General features: G+C 34.9%; 1 protein-coding gene across 7 annotated transcripts in view; it reads left to right on the forward strand.

The window, feature by feature from the left end:
• Window positions 1-22,296, forward strand: part of HDAC9 (histone deacetylase 9) — a 927,480-nt gene that overhangs the window by 462,527 nt on the left and 442,657 nt on the right. For all 7 annotated transcript variants that reach the window (XR_007150219.1, XR_007150220.1, XM_047849221.1 and 4 more), the window contains one exon: window positions 20,452-20,693. Coding sequence is in view for 5 of the 7 variants with exons in the window: in XM_047849221.1 (XP_047705177.1) it covers window positions 20,452-20,693 (242 nt within the window). In the remaining 2 variants the exon portion in view is untranslated. The remainder of the gene's footprint in view (window positions 1-20,451; window positions 20,694-22,296) is intronic.

Consider the following 22,296-nt stretch of genomic DNA (forward strand, 5'->3'; position numbering starts at 1 on the left):
GACAATAATTAACTTGAAGTTTCCTGCATATGCCCAACTCAAAAACTTGGCTGTGTAAAGTGCACCCATGGTGACCTGTGCATATCTCTAATGTTATGCTTCCTCACCATAGTGTAACCAAATATTTTTCTCCCCAACTTTGTGCCTTGTTCAATGTTTTGTCACTCTGTGTAGTGATTGACACATAATAAACACGATGTATTTGTTGAAGGGATGGCTGCACAGATCGAGCAACCTTGCTGAGGGCCAGTTGTGTTTTGATAGTGGGGAAATGGACAAAAGTGAAATGTTTCGATGACATGAGAATTGTGGTGACCACACGATGTAGCTCACCTAGAGTCAGAGATGGAGCATTAGTAGGGTGGGGAGAAGGGGGATGTTAAAGAAAAGGCAAGGGGCAGAGGGAAGGCCTTAGAAGTCAGGTTACATGTTGAGAAATTTTACCTGGACCTCACCTTGTCTTACCCTCTCCTCCAGGCAGTAGAAAGGAAGTAGTTCTTCAGTTCGGAGACCAGAGGTCTTGAAGCTGACCACACGTGTCCCTACGTACTGTATCAGTTAGCCCTAGAAAGTGCAAATTGTCGGGGGGGGGGAAGAATAAACAAATGAATCATTTTTCTCTCTTGAAACATCTGATGTCTTGGTTAAAAAGTTGCAGTCAATTGGGGCACCTGGGTGGCTCAGTCATTTAAACATCCGACTCTGGATTTCAGCTCAGGTCATGATCTCACAGTTCATGAGATTGAGCCCTGTGTCGGGCTCTACACTGACAGTGGGGAGCCTGCTTGGGATTCTCTCTCTCCCTCTCTCTCTCTGTCCCTTCCCTGCGCACATGCCCGCGCTCTCTCTCTCTCTTTCAAAATAAATAAATAAACTAAAAAAAAAAAGTTGGAGTCAATATTGTGGTGGCATTTTAAGTTAATTTTTCACACATGCTGCTCCAAAACAAGCTAGTAAGAGTGTGAGTTGAATTAAAAATGTAACCTTAACAGCTAGATTGAAAGCACTTGCCAACTACCATCTTTAAAATTTCTAGAAGAAACAACAGTTTTCAAGTTACTATCTTTTGTGTTTCTGAAATGAAGAAATATCTTGTTCTGTATATTCACTTTTTGTTATTCCTAAACTCAGTATATTTAGACAATTTTATTAGATTATTTTTAACAACTGAATTGATATATACCATAAAATTCACTCATTTAGCATGTATAATTCAATGTTTTTTGGTATATGCACAAGATCATGCAACCATCACCACAATCTAATTTTTAATACTTTTGTCTACCCTAGAAAAACTCATACCCATTGACGATGATTTCCCATTTCACTCCTCCCAGCCATAAACAATCACTAATCTATTTTTTGTCTCTATAAATTTACCTATTCTGGATGTTTTATGTAAACAGAATCATACAAGATTTGGTTTTCTGTGACTGGTTTCTGTACACAACATAACCTTTCAGAGGTTCATCCATTTGGCCCATGTTAGCTCTACATTTAGTTTTAGTGTTACTGAATAATATTCCTCTGTATGGATATGCCACATTTTATCAGTTCATCAGTTGATTGACGTTTGGGTTGATTTGTGTCTTGCCTATTATGACTAATACTGCTGCAAATGTCTACATACAAGTTTTTGTGTGGGTGTGTTTTCCATTTCTCTTGTTATATATATGTAGGAATGGAATTCCTGGGTCATAAGTGCTTGTCAACACTTGTTATAATCGATCTTTTTTATTATAACCATTCTGGTAGGTGTGAAGTGGTATCTCACTATGGTTTTAATTTGCAGTGCCCTGAAGACTAACGATGTTGATTCTCTTTTCAAGTGCTTACTGGTCATTTGTGTATCTTTTCTGAAGAACTCTTTTCAAGCCCTTTGTCTGTTTTTTTTTTAATTGGGTCGTTTGTATTTGTAGTTTTGAGTTTAAACTCTTAAAAGTTTATTTGATATATTCTGGATACTAGACCCTTATCAGATATGTGATTTGTAAATACGTTCTTCCATTCTGAGGATGCATGTTATCATCTTCACAAAAGTTTTAATTTTGACATAGACCAATTTATCTCTTTTTTTTTCATTTGTGCTTTTGATTTTGTTACTTAAAAAACCATTGCCTAATCCGAGTCACAAAGATTTACTTTTATGTTGTCTTTTAAGAGTTTTATAGAGTTTGCACTACATTTAAGACTGTTAATCTGGTTTGAGTTGATCTTTTGTGTATGGTGGGAGGTAAGATTCCATCTTCATTTTTTTGCATCCAAATATCACATTGTCCCAGCACCATTTGTTGAAAAGACTATTTATTCTTTGCCTATTCAACTGTCTTAACACTCTCATCAAAAAGTAATTGACCATAAATGTAAGGCCTTGTTTCTAGGCTCTTAATATTCTTTCATTGGTTGATACATCAGTCCTTATGCCAGTACTTCACTGTCTTGATTATTGTAGTTTTTGCAGTGAATTTTAAGATCAGAAAGTGTGAGTCCTACACATTGTATTTTCTTTACAAGATTATTTCTGCTATTCTGAGTTGTTCCATTTCTATATGAATTCCTTTTTTAATTTGAGAGAGAGAGAAAGAGAAAGGGCATGAGTGGAGGAAAGGAGAAGAGGTGGAGAGAGAGAGAGAGAGAGGTGGGGGGGGGGGGGACAGAGAATCTTAAGCAGGTTCTACACTCAGCGCAGAGCCTGATGCCGGGCTTTATACCATGACCTCTGGATCATGACCTGAGCCGAAATCAAGAGTCAGAGCCTCAATGGATTGAACCACTCAGGTGTCCATCATATGAATTTTAAGATCACATTGTCAGTTCCTGCAAACAATTAAAACAAAACTGGGAATTTGATAGGGATTGCACTGAATCTGTGAATCAGTTTGGAGAGTATTGTTTTCTAATCAGTAAACATGGGATGTATTTCCATTTATTTAGATCTCCTTTAATTTCTTTCCAAAATGATCTGTAATGTCATGTACAAGTGTCACAGTTCTTTTTTTTATTGAATTTTATTCTCTGTGATACAGCTCATGTTTTATTGAACTTTTATTTAATCTGTATTTTCTGATCAAAAGTTTCTAAGAATTTCAAAATATATTATATGGCTTTGTACCGTTAGGAAACTTCTGTGACTAAGAAAATAGTTTATTGTCGTTATATGCTCCCATTTTGCTGTCAAAAGATTTTGCTCCTTTAAGAAAAAAAAATCGTATAGTTTTTTTCTTTCTGACTTTAAAATTAATTAAAAAGTTCAATATTGCCTTAACATTGCTATATAATTTAAATGTATCAGTGATATTTTACAAAAAATTCCTACTTGTTTTATCCAATTGGTCTTCAAATCTTACTGATTTGAAGACGTCTATTAATGCATCATCTTTTTCTTTCTATTCTGTGTTGGGTAGCCCTAATTATTAAATGGTTATCTTGTGGTATTCTTTTGTTGTTGCTATTAGCTTTCTAGCTGTTTCCCCATCCTCTGGCCTCTAGTATCTTGTACTCATAAGCCTTTCTAATGACTCCTACAGACAAAATTATTTTTTCCTATGTCTGTGATTTCATAATGTCTTTAAAGTACTTACTAGCACAATACCTTTCTTAGAGGAAACTCTCACAAATTGGCACCTATCAACGTCACTAACTATCTGTTCAGATAGTATAGTCTTTATCTTATTTTATACCTTTCATCTGGTTTGTCACCTCTCTTCTCTTGGATTCCCACCCTGCTTGGATGGTAAATTTTTTGATAGCAAAAGTCTTCACCTTTCTATTTTCAGGGCACACATAATTTAGAAATAAGAAAAAAAATGAGTTAAGTTGTTGATAAGAGTACAACTGAAAAATAATTATCTGTAATTATGAATGAATTAATCTGCCTTGCTTTCATGACACTCAAATTTTGGATAGTAGTAACTTGGTGAGAGCTTTATTGATCAATAAATGAGATATTATGATTTTCTCAAATTTGAGGTGGCCCATTTTTTGACTTCTGTATTCCTCTTAAGCTTCCGAATACATATGCATTTTTAAAGAAAACTTTTATTTCTGGCTTTATTTTACAATTTGGTTTTATCTATTCCATTTGCATAATGAGGGGAAGCTGTCATATAGCAATCTAAGCTAAGTGAAAAATAAGTGCTCAATTCTAATGTACCAAAACTGAATCTAAGATGCCAACTTTTAAAAATAATTGTTTTCATTCTGAATAATAATTTCATGCACTATCATATTTATATTCCTTCCAGTTATTTATTTGTACCACATGCTTGATGTTCTTTAGGTCTTTGTTCCTAATTCTTGGGCTAAGATATTACTTTTGTACTAATAGTTTCCTAATAGGATATTAAAATAGAATTCAATGTATTCATAATTTCACTTTCCTACCTTCTTTTCCTCTACGACTTAGCAAATGCCACTCTCTAGAAACTTATGTTTAAGCTCATCTTTGGGTTTCACTGTTCCCTATGCTTTTCCTTATCCTTTTAAATTGTAAAATCTATAAATGTAAGGATCGTGTCTTAGTTTTCTTTGTATTGCAAATGCTTAAGCCTACATTGAATGAATATATTTTTTAAAGTATCCCATGGTTTGTTTATCATATAATTTAAAATTGAGAATCTAAATATTTTTCAAAGGGAGAAGAATTTCTGAAAGTAATTTCTTTCTTAGCATCTTAACATCCAAACTCTGCTTGCTCACAAGATGACTTAATCAGCACCATATCAGAGACAGCTTGCTGTGTTTACCATTGTTAGTTGGGCCAGCATATGTCCAAAACAGTTGGAATGAGAAAAACAGCATTGACTTGGAGCCAAACTAGAGAGAGGTGGGAAAAAAGAGTTTTTAGCTATTAAACAGGACCAAATGCTTTGGACAGTATAGGGTACTTTTTTGGAGGGGGGAAGGCAGGATTTTTTCAGCCAAAAAAAAAGAAAAAAAAAAGGTTTCGTTCATATTTAAATGCACTGAAATAATAAAAATAAACTGGTGATGAGGTTTTAATTTTACTTCTGTAAGACTTTGTAAGTAATGTTATCTTTGTGTTAACCAAAAAAAGAAATTCTAAAATATTTAAATTGTGGGTAACTTTTTTTTCAGTTTTACTTTTCAATTTTAGTTGTATCTTTTTTCTAATTACTGTCAATATTCTGTGACTTTATTAAGCAATGTGGGTGTCTTGAATATCCATCACATTTCATAGAATCAGAATAATATATCTGGTTTTTCTCAAATTGGGTATTGTATTGCTCTATAGTAGCACTTGTAGTGAGGAAAATGTTTATTATTTTTCCCATAAGCAATGAATTACAAAATATACATATTTTGGGTCATTACTTTCCACTGACAAACAACTCTTGTAGAAAAAGATGTTTTCTTTGAAACAGAAAATGGAAAGCAATGTTTTGCTATTTACAATGGAGGGTTTGAGGAGAAGTTTCCAAACACCACAATCAAGGAAGAAAACAATTTTGACCATAATTGGGTTTTGTATCTCAGGCAAAGCCTGCCGTAGGGTAATTTTTAATTAGATAAGCCTTTTCTAAAGGACTTTCTATTTTCCATTCTCTGTCATTTTCTCCTACTTGGTAGAAGTTCCTCTCTTCTCTCCTAAGACCCTTCCTTTCTCTATGGTTAGAGCCAGCTCTGGTGGTTATTGATTTACCCAAGGAGGTCAGTGAAGGCCAACAGTAATTGCCTCCTTCATGAGATAGACTTTCTCATAGAGACTAGTATATGTTCTATATAATTTGAGGGTGGGGAGAGAATAGCCTTAGTACCAGGAAGAGGCTTGAGAATCATCACTTTAGCCTCTTTGCTTTATTTTCTACATGAGGAACCAAAGGCCCATGGAAATAAAGTGATCAGGATTAAAACTGGAGACTCAGTTCTCTTTCTGCCATGTTTCTTCCGCTTCTATCCTTTGGCAATATATGTGCATGAGCCAGTGATTGATATATTCATTCATTCATTTATTTTTTCTCTGAAGCAACAGTGTTCCATGACTGAGAGAATCAAATGAAACAATGACTTGGTTTTAACAATATAATCTTACCAATGAGTTTGAGGAAAGCATTTTCAGAGTAGCATAAAAGATGGAAACAAGGTTTGAACCCTGGGCCGTGGAGGTGAGAGTGCACAGAGAAGGTATGGAACTGTGTGTTCACAGTCCGAATCCCTCAGGCCCTGAGGCTGGGTTATCAGGTCAAGTGTGTCAGGCCTGGCTTCCTCTTTTCTGAAGATGAGTTTTTCTTAGGAGGTGCCTTTATCTTTTATGCAAATGGACATCTGCTGTGCCAGCCCCACCTGCTCTCCAGACATGCCCAGAAATTTCTGAACCTTGGCTTTGACTGAATCCTGCCTCCTGCCAACTTTACCTTGAAGGAATAAAACCAACTGGATAGCCTACATAAATCTAACAGACACATGCCTAACTCAGCAGGTCGAATTCCCTTACTGACCTAAGCCCGTCACACGGGGTTCCAGCTCCTTACTCCTCCTCCAACCCCAGCAGGGAGAGGAAACCTGAGTAACCCCTGTACAAGTGTATTTCTTTTATGATAAATAAAAATTGCATGCATCTATTTTTTTTCTTACTTTTTCTGTTTCACCAAGATAATACTTATATTTTTAAATTCCTTTCAAGGATTACAAATTGCAAACCATTGATTTAAATCACTTTTTTAAAACTAGAACTTAAATTTTTGTTTAACAAATGAGTTCTCAAGCTGCTGAATCTCTTCTACCAGTCTGATCTACGTTATGTCATGAATTCTGTGGAAAATAAAATTGAAACCATTGGATTCAGAATGGCTTTGCTAAGCTCTATGATTAGCAATGTATTTCCTATGATCTTGGGTTACATTAATTTAAAATTACATTAATATCTGGAAGAACATTTGAGTAACTATTTTTTTCCATAAGTTTCCCTCCCCCGCTTACAACGCTAACTACTAGGGCTATTTTGTTTGAGGCACCAAATTTCTTTAGTGGTTTGGCTACAGATCTATCACTAGGGCATAATAGCCAACCTTGTAGTAGTATTATTGTAGCTTTGAGGTACACGTGATGTTTCTTTAAAACCTCAAGGTTTTAAAATACTCAGTACAAACTAAATCAACCCTCACATTATTAACAAAAATTTTAATGTCAAATAAACACAATATCCTGTAATTTCTAAACATTCCTTTCCTAAATTCATTCATCTCTTGACTTCTATAAAATGTACAGCTCTTTTAAATATATGTATATGTGTGCATATACATATATATATATATATATATATATATATATATATATATATATCACAACTGCTACCTAGATGGGAGCAGTCTATGTTCTTTATTTTATTAAAAGAGATTTCAGTTGAACAAATATTTGTTTTAGATCTAGCTTAATGCAGGGTATGTTATCTCTGCCTCATGGAAGGGAGAAAAATTAGAAGGAGAACCTACCTGAATTGTTTAATATAGAATATGATAAAGTGACTTTCATTTAACTTCATTCTAAATTAATATTTAAGTAAGCAAGATAAAATAGCACCTAAGGAATGATGTTGTAGATGTGATCTTGCAAAAATTAACTCAAACCTATCTAGTATTCCTTACTATAACCTGTAAAATGGGGATAATGACAAGCCTACTATATGAAATGAAAAACATTCATGCAAAAATTGTAACTAGTGCTCAACATATATTGGTCACTTAAAAATGCCATCATGTTTGGGGCACCTGGGTGGGTCATTTGGTTAATAAGCATCTGACTCTTGGTTTTGGCTTAGGTCATGATCTCACGGTTCATAAGTTCGAACCCCACGTCAGGCTCTACACTGTCAATACAGAGGCTGCTTGGGATTCTCTCTCTCTCTCTCTCTCTCTCTCTCAAAATAGATAAATAAACTTAAAAATGCCATCATATTTGTTTATATTTTTGTTTTCCAGTTAATTGCTTAATGTGAGAAGCAAGCAACAAATCCTAAAACTAATATATCAATCCAATGAAAATACTTAGAGCTTTTTTTATATGGTCATCTTGTCAGTATATTCTACTTTCTAATTAAGTAGGGTAGAGAAGAGAGGTGGCTTAGAAATTTGATTATCATAGGGAAACATCACTGTGTGAAAATAAAATATTGGCTGTAGATCCTCTGCAGTAGGTTTGACAGACTTTTTTCTGTCAGGGTCAGATAGTAAGTATTTTAGGTTTTGCAGACCATACTGTCTCTGTGGCACTTAACTCTGACTTTATAACTTAAATGCCGCCATACAGTATATGTAAACGAATAAGATAGACTATGTTCCAATGAAGCTTTGTTTATGAACACTGAAATTTGAATTCCAAATAATTTTCACTTTTTTTTTTTTTTAACCATTCAAGAATGTGAAAGTCATTCTTAGGTTGTAGGTGGTAAAGAAGAACCAAGGCAGTCTGGGTTTGGCCCATGAGCTATAGTTTGCTGACCCCAGCTCTACAGAATCCTGTTTATTCTTAATACTTTAAGTAACTTCTTATACTTTGTTTGTACAAAATGTACCACTTCAAGTTGTAGACTGATCATCTCAAAGCTGTGCTTAAAATGTTGAGAAACTTCTGTTCTATAATGCTGACAGTTCTCTGAATACAGGCCATTCCTATAAACAGATACTATGAGTTCTACCAGAAATAGAAATTTTAATGACATCTAATTAAACACCAACCACAGAGAAAAATTATTACATTTTCTTATGCCAGATTCTGAAGGTCTTTAGTTAATGCACAGATACAGATTTATTGATATATATATATATATATATATATATATATATATATTTTTTTTTTTTTAATCAGAATTTTCTGACAACTTCAGGCCCTTCTTTGAGGTAGATCCTTACACTTATCATCTAAGTTGTGCCTTAATAGCTAGAGATCATCCCTCATAATGAACAGGGACTCATACACCAAAAAAACTCCAAAATCACAAAAAATAAACCACCACAGTCTATCCTGTCAAATCTATTCTCACACTGTCAAAAAAACAGCTGCCTCTTCCTTTTTGTTACTAATTACTTCAATTAAAAAAGTAATCTAGAAATTTATGAACAACACATTTAAATCTCATTAACACTATTTACAGTTAATTATAAGTCAGTGTCTCTACCTCTGATATAATCCAATGGGATTTAGTTAATCAAATACTAAGGATAACTTCATTATGAGGCAGTCTTTACCTGTGAGTTAGTAGATTGAGATTGGAAAGTAAGATGAAATAAAAAAAATTGTCTAGACTCAACAGAACTTTCTGTAGCTAAAAGAGAATGATGAAATACCAAATTTGCACTTCCTAAATACAGAATTATTTCTTAGAAAAGCATTGGAACACAGGTGTTGAGAAGGATGCCTTGAACTCACCTGAAAATACACAAATGTGTCAAAATATGCATAAATGTGTTCTACAAATCTCTCTTTTGTATATATTGGCAATTACAAGTAAATGGTTCTCTTTACTGTTAAAAATAAAAATATATGATATTGGTTTTTTTGTTTAATTTTTTTTTTTTTAGAGAGAGAGAGTACAAACAGGGAAGAGAGGCAGAGGGGGAGAGAAAGAGAGAGAGAAAGAGAAAGAGAACGAGAACCTTAAGCAGGCTCCATCCTCATTGTGGAGCCTGGTGCAAGGCTCGATCCCACGACCCCGGGATCATGACCTGAGTAGAAATCAAGAGTCAGACGCTCCACCGACTGGGCCACCCGTGCACCCTGTAAAATATATGATATTGTTTTAACAAAAAAGTTTTCAGTCTCCTTATATCAAGGTTTATACCAACATAAACTACATAGAAATTAAATTGGTTACCTGTTTTGTAGAACTCACAAGTAAGAGTGAAGTGGCTAAGATCCTGGACCCTGGAAGTGAATGATGTCTGTTCTCATTCGCGTTGTACCAGTTAGTAGCCATGTGACTTTGGCCAAGTTTCTCCATGGCCTCCATTTCGTCATCTGTGACTAAGGACCATAATCATGTCTGCCCCATTGGTAACCGGATATTACAACCTCATATAGTGTTGTACAAAAGAGTAAATGAATTAACATTTATTTTGTAAAACATTCAGAACAGTGTTTGGCACATAATAAGCACTGGTATTGGTGTTGGCTTCATAATTTAAATTAAAAGAAAGCAACTCTCCAGACTGACTAACATTATGGTATCTTTGTTCTTAACCAAGTTTAGAAAGCCAAATTTAGAATCCGCATAGGGAAGTCACATTTTATTAGAATGCTCAAGCCCTGAAAACTTTGCATAATTCCAAGCTTGCATAATTATTTTAAAACTCACATATTCAAAGTGCTTCCTGACAAAGGATAGTGGGTATTTCTACTTGTGAGCAAAAGTGGTGCCACCATGTGGCAATAACATAAACACAGGTGCCAATGCATTTGTCTGGCTAGATTTGAAATTATGCAATGTTAGATGAATTTTTATTTTTTAGCATTTACTTTTCTCCCAAATTGTGTGTACAAAGTGGAACTTTATTATTTCCAATTCAAAAATTCTAAATTCCCACAATTCCACAAAATAGTAATGCATGTTCTTTGAAAGAGCAGTAATGTAATCTGTCTCTGATTTGAATTTAGCAAATAAAGAAATAGTGCAGTGATTTTCAAACTGAATTCCATGGAATCTGGATTTCCAGGGGAAGGAGCCAGAGCGGAAGTTAGTGGGTAGGACATCAGTTCCTCCTGAAGAGTTGCGCTCGTCCTGGTTTTATATGTTGGGGCTGTTCATAATGTTTTATTTGAAGAAAGTGTCCAGCTGTTTAAAGAAATGTTTTTAAAAGTCAGTACAATCCTATATTAGAAGGTTTTAGTGGGACTTTAAGACTTTTTGGTTTGTAATAAAGATTTCCTTAGAACTTCACAGACAACCCAGATCTGGAGAAGGAAAAAAAAAAAGTGCATTGGTGAAGATCCTGTTTCCATCCTGTAGGATTGAAGATTAGAGGGTAGATATAAAAGACATGGTTTGAATCAAAGAGGAAAAGGAGGGAAGCATCATACCTGGTAGCATCTCTGCTCTTTTCCTCCTCCTACTTTTATTATGTTCTTGTCTTGAGTATATTAAGCATGGAAGCTCTCAGGAAAGATTGAAAATTTTTTTCTGGTCATAGGTATTTGTTTTTTGCTGGCAGGATACAAGAACACACAAAAGCTCTTTTTCTCATCAAAAAAGAACATAGTTACATACTTCCACTGACAAGGGTTCCTGATAGAAGAGTGGGAACACACCCTTGGAAAAAAGTCTGTTTTCTGAAGAAACAAATATGATTTGGACACGAATGTTGTTGGAGATGGGTATCTGCCAATAGAGCTAATTTAGTCAATCAATACTCACTAACCTTAAACTTACTTATTAAGTTTATTTTATGTGTCAAATGATGAACTAGAATACAGGGTTACAAGGGAATCTGCTGCTTCAAATATTAGGTTTTCATAAGCAGAAGGAAGTATTGTTAGCCATTTGCAAGTAGTTATAATTTAGTGATTGTAACCTAGAAGAACTTACAGGTTGTAGGAAGAAAAATGGAGAAGGAAACCATTTGTCGCACTTTCACAGAAATTCTTACACAAGTCAGTTTGCTCTTCCCAGATGATGAGTGCTATATGTGGCTAGATAAATAACTTCATAGATTAACACTTATGTTTTCTATTTTGAAAAACACTAAAATTTCTCATCTACTGAAGGTTTCATTTACAAGTACTATTATGTCAAGTTAAATTTTTATCTCAAATTACAAAATAATATGGATTAGGTTCTTAGCTCCTATTACCTTGAAGTCCCATAAATTGGCTTGATCTAGTTTCCCTACTGCAAGAAGCTCAATGAAGCTTTTACTGGGTTCTCGAATAGTGAGGAACTAGGAAACACTGCGATAGTTTAGAACTAAGTGGGTATTACAAATGAGTTGGCAATTCGTGTTTGTGTTATGGTTTGTTATGACTGCTTAATTCAAAAGCATATTTGCAGAGAGGGAATTTGAATTAAGTAAATCAAAATAGTAAGGCTTTGATTAAAAAGTTAGCTTTCTTTAACTTAAATGTTGATATTTCAAGGCCTACTGAAATTTTAGTCATTTGTGGTTATTTTTGTTTCCTGTTCAGACCCCTGGGAAATAAGAGAATAGTAAATCAAAGCCCAGATTGCTTCTTGCGTGTATTTTCTTTTCATTTATGCCGTGTATTAGTGCACTTTAAGAAACTAAAGACATGTATAACTTGAACAGAATCACTTTGAGGGAGAAGTGTATTTCCGGAATAATCAACTTAAATAATTCTTGTTTTGAAAATTATTCTTTTCATGTTTGATAATTTCCTAATTCTTTTTTATTTCATGATGATGCTATTATAAGTAGTAACTGGAAAATCAGCTAAGAATATTTGTACTACTAAAGTGAAGTTTGGGCAGCTTTGTCATCAGACTGAGGATGTATTATTTGTTTTCCCATTTCCCAATTTTAATGTTAGGTACAGTCACATTTATTAATTTCCTTTTTCAGAGAAAATGTGCTTTCTAAGGCAGAAATAACACTATACATTTCAATGAAAAGCTTTCAATTAAGGGTGTTCAGTATTTTTATAAAGTCAATTATTGGTTATTTTGGAGAAAGCATTGAAGAATTTTGATAAAATAACTTATTTAGCACTGTGTCCTGTTCTTGGTGATCTCTGTTGAGACAAACAGCATAAATGGGTATATTTTATTTTACTCACTGTTCCCACCCCACTTTGGTGATTATTACCTGTCAGCACACTGAATTTTAAGAGTACATTGTGACATGGGAGGGGTGCCTGGGTAGCTTCGTCGTTTGGGTGTCCTTCTTCGGCCTAGGTGATGATCTTGTGATTCGTGAGTTCAAGCCCCATGTCGGGCTCGGTGCTGACAGCTCGGAGCCTGGAGCCTGCTTCCAGAGTCTGTGTTTCACTCTCTCTCTGCCCTTCCCCTGCTCATGCTCTGTCACTGTCTCTCAAAAATAAATAAATGTTAAAAAAAAAAAGAGTAGATTATGACATGGGAAATGTGAAATGACACATTAGGTAGAAAAATATCTGAGATCATTTTTTTTACAAATACTTATTCACTATTAATGGAAACTCATTCAGTTATCAATAATTTAAGCAGCCAAATAATATTTATCTGAAGTTTGAGCAGTCAAAAAGACCTAATAAGTAATTGTTTTAGGATTTTACTTGGGCATGTGTATACATATGCATACATGCAGTGTTTCTGATTTTATACCCATGTGATTACCATGAATATCATTTATTCATTTATTTTTTCATTCATTCCAGCTATGCATTAAGGCATTACTATATTTTTATGCTGTGCTAGGCACTGAAAATATACTCCTTTTTCTCATGGAATTTAGGATAATGGTGAAGGGAGACTAATGTTATGAAAAGAATTGAAGAATTTAATAGGAAAATGCAATAAAACTCAGAAGGACATCCTAGAGCAAGTCATTTTTATTATATGAAGGATAAATAAGAATCAGTGTAGAAAAATGGGGTGGGATTGGGTTTTAGGAAGTGATAATGTTTATGAGACATCTCTGAAGCTTAGGAGAGCATGGTGTGTTTAAGGAATTGCAAGATCAGTATGACTCACGTGAAGGGAAAGTAGGTGGTATTGAGGCTGGAAACACAGGCAGAAAGCACGCCATGGAGGGACAGGCCAGCTTTGTTAAAGATTGGGTTCTGGGGCACCTGGGTGGCTCAGTGGGTTAAGCGTCTGCCTTCGGCTCAGGTCATGATCTCGCAGTTTGTGAGCTCGAGCCCCACGTTGGGCTCTGTGCTGCCAGCTTGGAGCCTGAAGCCTGCTTCTGATTCTGTGTCTCCCTATCTCTCTGCTCCTCCCCTGTTCATCATCTGTCTCCCTCAAAAATAAAAAAACATTTAAGAAAAGAAAGATTGGGGTTTGTTGATTGGTTTTCGTGACAGAGGACTGCTTTAGTAAAACAGGCAGTGGTAGTGGAGAGATCTTAATGGATACAAAAAGTATTTGAGTGTAGAAAAGATCATTTCTGTCAATTGGATATGGGTAATGAAAGGGACACTTCAGTTGTCTCTTGTTGCAATAACTGAGACCAGAGGTGCTGGAGAAAGAGTAGTATCAGTTAAATGGAGATTGCTGATAGTAGTTATACATTTGGATTGCAAGTTTGGAATAGCTGTTTAGGTTGGAGATAGAATTGTTACCATATAGGAAGCAAATAGTCCTGGGAATGGAAGAGATCACCATGGAGAGTCCTGGCGAGAAAATAGAAGGGGACCCAGCTGGGATTCTGGAACACCAACATCATTGCCTTTAATGTGTCATGTTTTCTAAATAAGTTTATGGGTTGATCTTCTGCATCAAAATATGAGTTCTCTGAAGGCTTTCCCTACTTATTGACTGAAAACTATTTTGTTATTAAATATGGCTTCACAAATATTTGCTGAATAAAGGAGTTAATGCAAAATGATATGTCAGCTTGATGATACATAAAAGCAATGATTATAATGTTGTTTTAGATACATACAGCCCTGGGCAATATCTGATACTTTCTTTAGATAGTATAATACTTAAGAATTTGTGCTGTAATATAGTTATTGAGATAAAGGACTAGAGAGAAAAGATTCAAACAAGCATCAGAAAGGGCCCTGTCCTTAGATAGCTTTATGCTCTGATGTAGCCAACAGGAGATAAGGAGTAAAAATGTAAATAAAATTACAAAGTTGTATATGTTTAGTTCCAAAAGACTCTTAGAAGGGTGGGGTGGCAGGTGATAGGTATCAGAAAAGGAAATATCAAGGTAGTTTAAATGGGCTTAAATCAACTTCATGGAGTTGAAGGAAGAAAAAGATTTGAGTTCTTATATTTATTTCCCAAAACCTATGTATTCTATCCGAAAAACCCTCTTCAGTGATGAAAATAACCAATGACAAGGAAGTGGTAGTGAAGCTAGAATCTATCCTCCATTGCAGAGTAAACTCTTGAAGATCCCTCAAGGTGAGATTGACATACAGTGCTGTAGTTAGGGAAGAGACTATAATGAGCTACTTTTTGATTGCCTTCCACCCATCCCGAAGACCTCTTCAATAGCTTTTCAAGAAGGCTCACGAAGAAAACTGCTTATGTTAGCTGATCAGATAGTCCAAGCAACATTTGGTTCTCCCCAGATCTAGAAATTGTAGTTCATATGTCCACTTGCCAGGGGTTGTGGACAACCATTTCCTTGGTATAGAGAACTTAATTTTCACGTACACTGGCTGTACAGGTCTGCGTCGGTGACGTTGTATTCTGAGTTGCAGTTGCTGTATATGAACATTAACTGAAATAAACAGGGTCCTAATGTTTATTACATTTTTGCAAGTTTTAACTTTTAGCTAAACTGACACATACAAATTGGTGGTGAGTCTGTGCCGATGCCATTTTTTTGTAAAAACCTGAAGTTTGCAGTCTACTGCTTTGAGATCTTACCAGAGGAACAGCATCAACAGGCTGCAGCCATAGTTGTGATTGTTGTAAATGGCCAAAATTGTGTGTCCGTAGAATTTTTCCATCTGTGGGGTTTACAAGTTGTTCACTTAAAACATTCTTAAAAAGAATGGATTCTTGTTTATAAGATAAAGAGAAACCAAAGATTTCTGTTTATGAACATATAAAAATTCTACTTAACCTGTGCTGTAAATAACAACAGTATCTATGGTGAAGAATGAAACACTCCATGGCTACTAGATTATTCTCTGAACTCTGAATTAGTACTTTAATAGTTTAAAAAATATATTTGTCAAAGAAATTTAGTTACAAGTATAAACAGGGTATATATGTTGCTTAAATAGATGTGATTGTTATATACATCTACATGATCTGAGATTTTAATTTTGAAATGGGAGCTTTTTTGTTTCCATGTTCATTAAAAACTAAAAACAGTTTCTTTTTTTTATTTTTTTTTTAAAAATTATTTTTTCAACGTTTATTTATTTTTGGGACAGAGAGAGACAGAGCATGAACGGGGGAGAGGCAGAGAGAGAGGGAGACACAGAATCAGAAACAGGCTCCAGGCCCTGAGCCATCAGCCCAGAGCCCGACGCGGGGCTCGAACTCACGGAACACGAGATCGTGACCTGGCTGAAGTCGGACGCTTAACCGACTGCGCCACCCAGGCGCCCCCTAAAAACAGTTTCTAAAAGAAAAGTTCATGAGTTGATTAATGCTAAAAGAAGAATAAATAACTATCAAAGAAACAATTAAGAAAGACACTGGAGAAAGAATGACGAGGGCTTTGTAAAGTGGTAATTAAGACTAGTTAATATATATGTGGAAATGTTCTGACTGAGCATGTGGTATTAGAATTAACAATATAAATATAATATAACATATATTTGTGTTGGCATGTGTTTGAAATCTCAGACAAACATAGTGAGTCCGAATAAAGCATGAAGTCTTGAGCTAAAGTAATTGAGGTCTGTTAATAAAAAAAAATTTGTTTATAACTAGTGCTACTAATAACTACAATTTGTTCCATCAACTTCCTTCTAACTTATGTACTACTGGCACCTGTTCTAAGTAATTTGTAAGGAATTTGCATGCTCCTATGCAAGAAATGTTATGAATAGAGATGATTCCATTTCCTCATTGTTAAAATTGGTTGTTAATTTTTTTCTTGTAAGTTGGTTATTTCTAAAGATGATAATATAGCAGCTGTGGACAATGCCCTTTCTTTCACATTCTGTGATATGAAAGTGACTGTAACTTGTTGAAACTCAGCCCTGGTATTGTGTTACTATTATTGCTCCTGGAGAGGCTTATTAGCCTGTCACAGAAGCTGTAAGAAAAATCCATCATTTCTTTTGGAATACGATGAGTCTTTGTCACCCACAATACAATTAATGTTAAAAATAGAAAGAATGCTTATGATATGATTATGATTAGCCAGAGATGAGCTATTGTCCAAGTAACAGAACTAATCCAGCAGGCCAAAGATGACCTACACAGAACCATCAGTTTGCTGATTGCCATTTCTCTCTGAGTTTGATGAAATATTCATGCCTTTGCTCTCCTCTCTGCAAGCACTATTGATTTCTTGTATAAACGCTGCTATATTTAGTCTAGACAAATGGAATGTGGATTGCTGCTGAATAAATTGGATGAAAGACTGGGATCTTGCTTGCCGCTTTCTCTCAGTCTTGGGCAATTATTTATAATCAAGAGCAGTTTTTCTAAGTTGAGGGTGATTTTTCACAATTTAGTGATTAGTCTCTGAACAAAGGCAAGCAGTTAGACACAATCATTTCTGTTGGGATAGCAGGTTAAGAAGTCAAATTACCCTTTGAGGTTGACAATAGCTGTTTTGGAGAGTTCTGGGACTTTTTTCCCTTATCTTTTTTTGTGGGAAGGGTTTGGTTTTTTTTTTTTTTTTTTTTTTTTTTTTAGAGATTTGATGATCATAATTTATGGATAAGAAGAATGCCAACAAGGAGAGAGGCCAGTGTCTTTGGAAATTCTACATTTTGTCTTCATAGGGTTAAATTCTGACCTTTGTTTATTGGGATTTCCATGTAAACACTGGGGGCTGTAGTTGGGCCTTTTTAATGCAAAAATGAAATACGTCATTAACAGTCATTGCTTTTGGTTGGAATTATGCCAACTCTATAAATTAATGTTCAAAATCTCATGTTACTCCAGAGTCTTGATTGAAAGTTCTATAGCAGGTACTGCAACGAAGAGATTTTAGAGGCCACTATCCTCATTTAGTCCCCAACTCGTCACAATTACTATCTTTCCTTTCATAAACATCAGTGTTTTAGAAGACATTGTCCACCAAACAATGGTTCATTAATAAACTGTTTTACCATTTTCATTAAAGTGACATATGTAGCGTCATCAACACAAGCTTCTGATCAATACACTGAAAAATGACCAGTGTTAGCAACCCAAGATTGATACCAGCCCCCATTCCACCTCACCCACCTGCCTTGTACGTGCAATTCAAGTGACAAGTAAGGGCATTAATGTTTCATTCAGTATTTGCAGCCTTAACTTCTACAAACAAAATTTCTGTTAGCTTTTCTTGACTCCATGAAAATAGCTCTTAAATCCACACAGAATATAAACTTTGTAGTTCCCAACCTGGAATCTACAGATGTAAGTTACTTACAGTAGTAGTCAGAGCATTAAATGCAATTTGGAAAAATACAGAAAAGTAAGAAAGGGAAAATTATTCCTATTTCCACCCCAGATACAACTATCTTCTGTACCTCACCAGTCTTTGGTACACGAATTCAGAGACTAATACAGTTAAGAACCCAATGCTCTGGGAGGGTTGGAATTTTTGTCATTTTTGCTCTACTGCTGAGTCCAGCATCTAGCATCAAACCTGAGAATTTAAGGTTCTCAATAAATGTATATTGACTTAAACGATATTTATTTAAAGAGCTATCATAGGGTATGTGTCACTTCTGTTACTGTTTCTTCATTTAATGTTGTAATAGCATTTTTCATGTTCCCATGATTTAATGATTGTGTATTTTTCCACCATATGGATGTGACATATTTCACTTAGACATTTCCTTGTAGTTGGTGATTTTAATTAAAATAATAATACTTCAATAAATAGTATGACATTGAACTGTTTTTTCCTGTTACTATTGTTTCCTTAAGATATCTTCCTACAGTTGGCAAACCTGAATCAAATGGTAAAATACTTAATACCTCTTCCTACATATCACCAAATTATTTTTTAGAAGTTTTAAGCTATTTGGTAGTGCCACTTGCAATACATAATTGTCTACTTGGTATTATGCTTACACCATACAATGGGCCATTATATACACACACAGGTAAATGCATGAATCATATAGATGATATTTAATGTTTAGAAAACAATGGCTTACTTTCACTTAAAATTTATATTTCTTTACTGGTAAAGATAAATTTTTTAAAATTGCTTATTTATATTCCTTTATTTTCTTTTTCCTTTTTCCATTTTTCCAGAAGTTTTAGTGTTTTTATTTTCTAGTACTAAATGGAAATCACATGCAATTTTATTTGCATACTCGTTCTTAATATTTTTGTTTTGTGAGCCACACAGTATCATCTAGTTTCATATGCAGGAAATTTCAATTTTTATATAACTTAAAAAACTCAGACCATTTATTGAGAAATGTACTATATGTTTTAAGTCCTTGAAGTGGATTATTCCATTTAGTCCTTTTAATAGTTCCATGTTGTTACTGCTGTCTTCCTTGTCTATGAGCTTTTGTGCTTATGCCTTCCATCCTACAAGTTATCTAACAGGAGTAGAATTATGTGTGTGTGTGTGTGTGTGTGTATATATATATAATATGAATTGTTATGCATTGTCTAATTTATTTTAGATATTTAAAATTTAAATGTCCTATAATTATTCTCCAAATCTTCTTCCTCTAGTAGTTTGATTTGTTTTAGGCTTCCTCACCATTTTTCTGCCTTGCTCATTTTAGGACTAAGGTAACTGAAATATTATCATTTTAAGAACAGTACATAGAAAGTTGGCTACTTTCACTCCTTGATGTTTGGACCTGGGACCATTGTTGTGGTTGGTTAGCTAACCTACTCATCATTTTCAAGATTTTAGCATGCAGATCTGTTGTTTTCTTTGTTAGGTCCCATAGCCCTACAGATACCTTGCTAAAAAGCTTTAATTCTTAAGGAATTCCTTTATTTATTTGTTTTTTTATTTGTTTATTTATTTATTTGGGAGAGAAAGAGCACAAGTAGGGGAAAGGGGCAGAGAGACAGGGAGAGAGAGAATCTTAAGCAAGCTCTACGGCTAGCACGTGCCTGAAGCAGGGCTTGATTTCATGACCGTGAGATCATGACCTGAGCCAAAATCAAGAGTAGGAAGCTAAACTGACTGAGCCAACCAGGCACCCCAGGAATTCCTTAATTCTTAAGGAGTATATCTTAGAATATATCTTCTGATTCTAATTACAAACCAAAACATTTGCAAGTGTAGAAATTGAGTTGTGATACTTCTGTGTTATAACCTGGCATCTTCTCAACAGAGTTGCATTTTTTTGTCCTAAGTTTACCTGACTTGCATAACTGATCAAGTAGAATAGGTTTTATGAATGACTTATATACCAGTAAATGATTAGCTTCATCTGTTTGGTGTTTTGTTTTGTTTTGTTTTGATTCATCTCCTTGAAAAGAGAAATTTAGAAGATTTATGAAGGGGTATTGGTGGTTGAAAATGAGCATAGGGTCCATTTTTTATCAAAACTAATATACAAAAGACTTTTTATCATCGTCGTAAAAAATGACTACAGTAGTTGACCTAAAGTTTGTTGTAGGGTATAATCTCTTTTATTTTTTGTTTGTTTCCAAGTCACTGTGCTAATTTCTTATCCTCTGTCATGCCCCCTACCCCCGCCCCTTTTTTCCCCCTGTTTCTCTAGTGGATGTGAAATCAGAGGTTCCTGTGGGCCTGGAGCCCATCTCACCTTTAGACCTGAGGACAGACCTCAGGATGATGATGCCTGTGGTGGATCCTGTTGTCCGTGAAAAGCAACTGCAGCAAGAATTACTCCTTATCCAGCAACAGCAGCAAATCCAGAAGCAACTCCTGATTGCAGAGTTTCAGAAACAGCATGAGAACTTGACACGGCAGCACCAGGCTCAGCTTCAGGAGCATATCAAGGTAGCAAATGTTTCTTTGCCTCTGACCTTTTCACTCCAGAAGCCTGCAGCATGACATGAGCGTAAGAAGGAGCACTGGGGTGGGGAGAGGAGGAATGTTTAAGACATGGAGGTATGGCTTGGAGGAAATTGTGATTTTACTGGTGAAAACCTTGGGTAAGTAGTAAGAGTGCTGATGAAAAACCTGCTTTGCTTCTTGGAGGGGCCTCCACTACTCCATCCATTAGTTTACAGCATCAATGGTGGGAAATAGTGATTCTTACCTTCTGTTTATTCTCTGGTATGTGATTTTGTTCATTTGCCCCACTTATCTATTCTCCGCCAAGAAGAATCATGAATGACCCTGGGAAGATCCATTATGTGTGTGTGTGTGTGTGTGTGTGTGTGTGTGTGTGTGTGTGTGTATGTGTATGTGTGTGTATTTATTTATTTATTTATTTATTTATTTATTTATTTATTTATGAGAAAGAGCACATGAGTGAGTGGGTGAGAAGGACAAAGGGAGAAAGAGAGAGAATCTCAAGCAAGCTCCATGCTCAGCACAGAGGAGCTCAATCCCATGACCCTAGGATCATGACCTGAGCCAAAATCAAGAGTTGGATGCTCAACCGACTGACCCACTGAGGCGCCCCTTCATTTTATATCTTTAAAGAATCTGCATAATCTATTTATCAGAAAGGATAAATTAGTCACTTTATGTGAAGAGAGACTTGTGTTGTTTTGGGTTTTTTTCGTCTATAAGTGGATTTGTTTTAAGCTTTTATGTAAATTCCAGTTAGTTAAAATGCAGTGTAATATTGGTATTAGGTGTACAATATAGTGATTCAACACTTCCATACATCACCCGGTGCTCATGACAGCACATGCACTCCTTAACCCCCATCAGCTATTGTCCCCCATCCTCCCAACCACCTCCCTATAAGTAGATGTTCTGAGTATTTTCCCTACGAAGAAGACCCTATAATATTCATTCAAAATAATGACAGAAAAAGCTCAGTAGAATTATATTTGAAGAAACCTGGGCAAATATTTTCAACATTTTTATATAAGTTCAATAGACCACAGATAAAAATTTATTAAAAGAATTTTGGGTGTAGTTGACAGTTTGAGACCCAAGTTGTTTAAATTATTCTTGGAGAAATATGTCTATGTTCCAGAATATTTTATGATGGACTATTTTGTTGTCAAGTCATTTTACATGTATCTATGTATCTATTTCTTCTTGTATCTTTGAGATAAATGTTACTTTAACCTTATTTGTGAAATGTTTCAAATTCTTGACAGAGACATTTAAAACAAGGCTATTTTGTTCTGATTAAGTACATGTTTAGTTTTAATTTATTATGACAGTAATATAAAGTAGCAAATATTTATAATAAAATTCCATTTTTATGGAATAAATAATAAAATAGAATTTTATGATAAATATTTGCTACTTTATATTACTGTCATAATTAATTATCTATGTCCTTCAAAATGATTTAAACACATGTTAATTTACTAATACAATAAATTACACATTCTATCATATTTATAATATTGTACAATAGACGCTTGATCTATTACTCACTTGCATATTGGATACAGCATATTTATGTCAGATT

The sequence above is a fragment of the Prionailurus viverrinus genome, chromosome A2, assembly GCF_022837055.1.
Source record: "Prionailurus viverrinus isolate Anna chromosome A2, UM_Priviv_1.0, whole genome shotgun sequence".
NCBI classification, from domain to species: domain Eukaryota; kingdom Metazoa; phylum Chordata; class Mammalia; order Carnivora; family Felidae; genus Prionailurus; species Prionailurus viverrinus.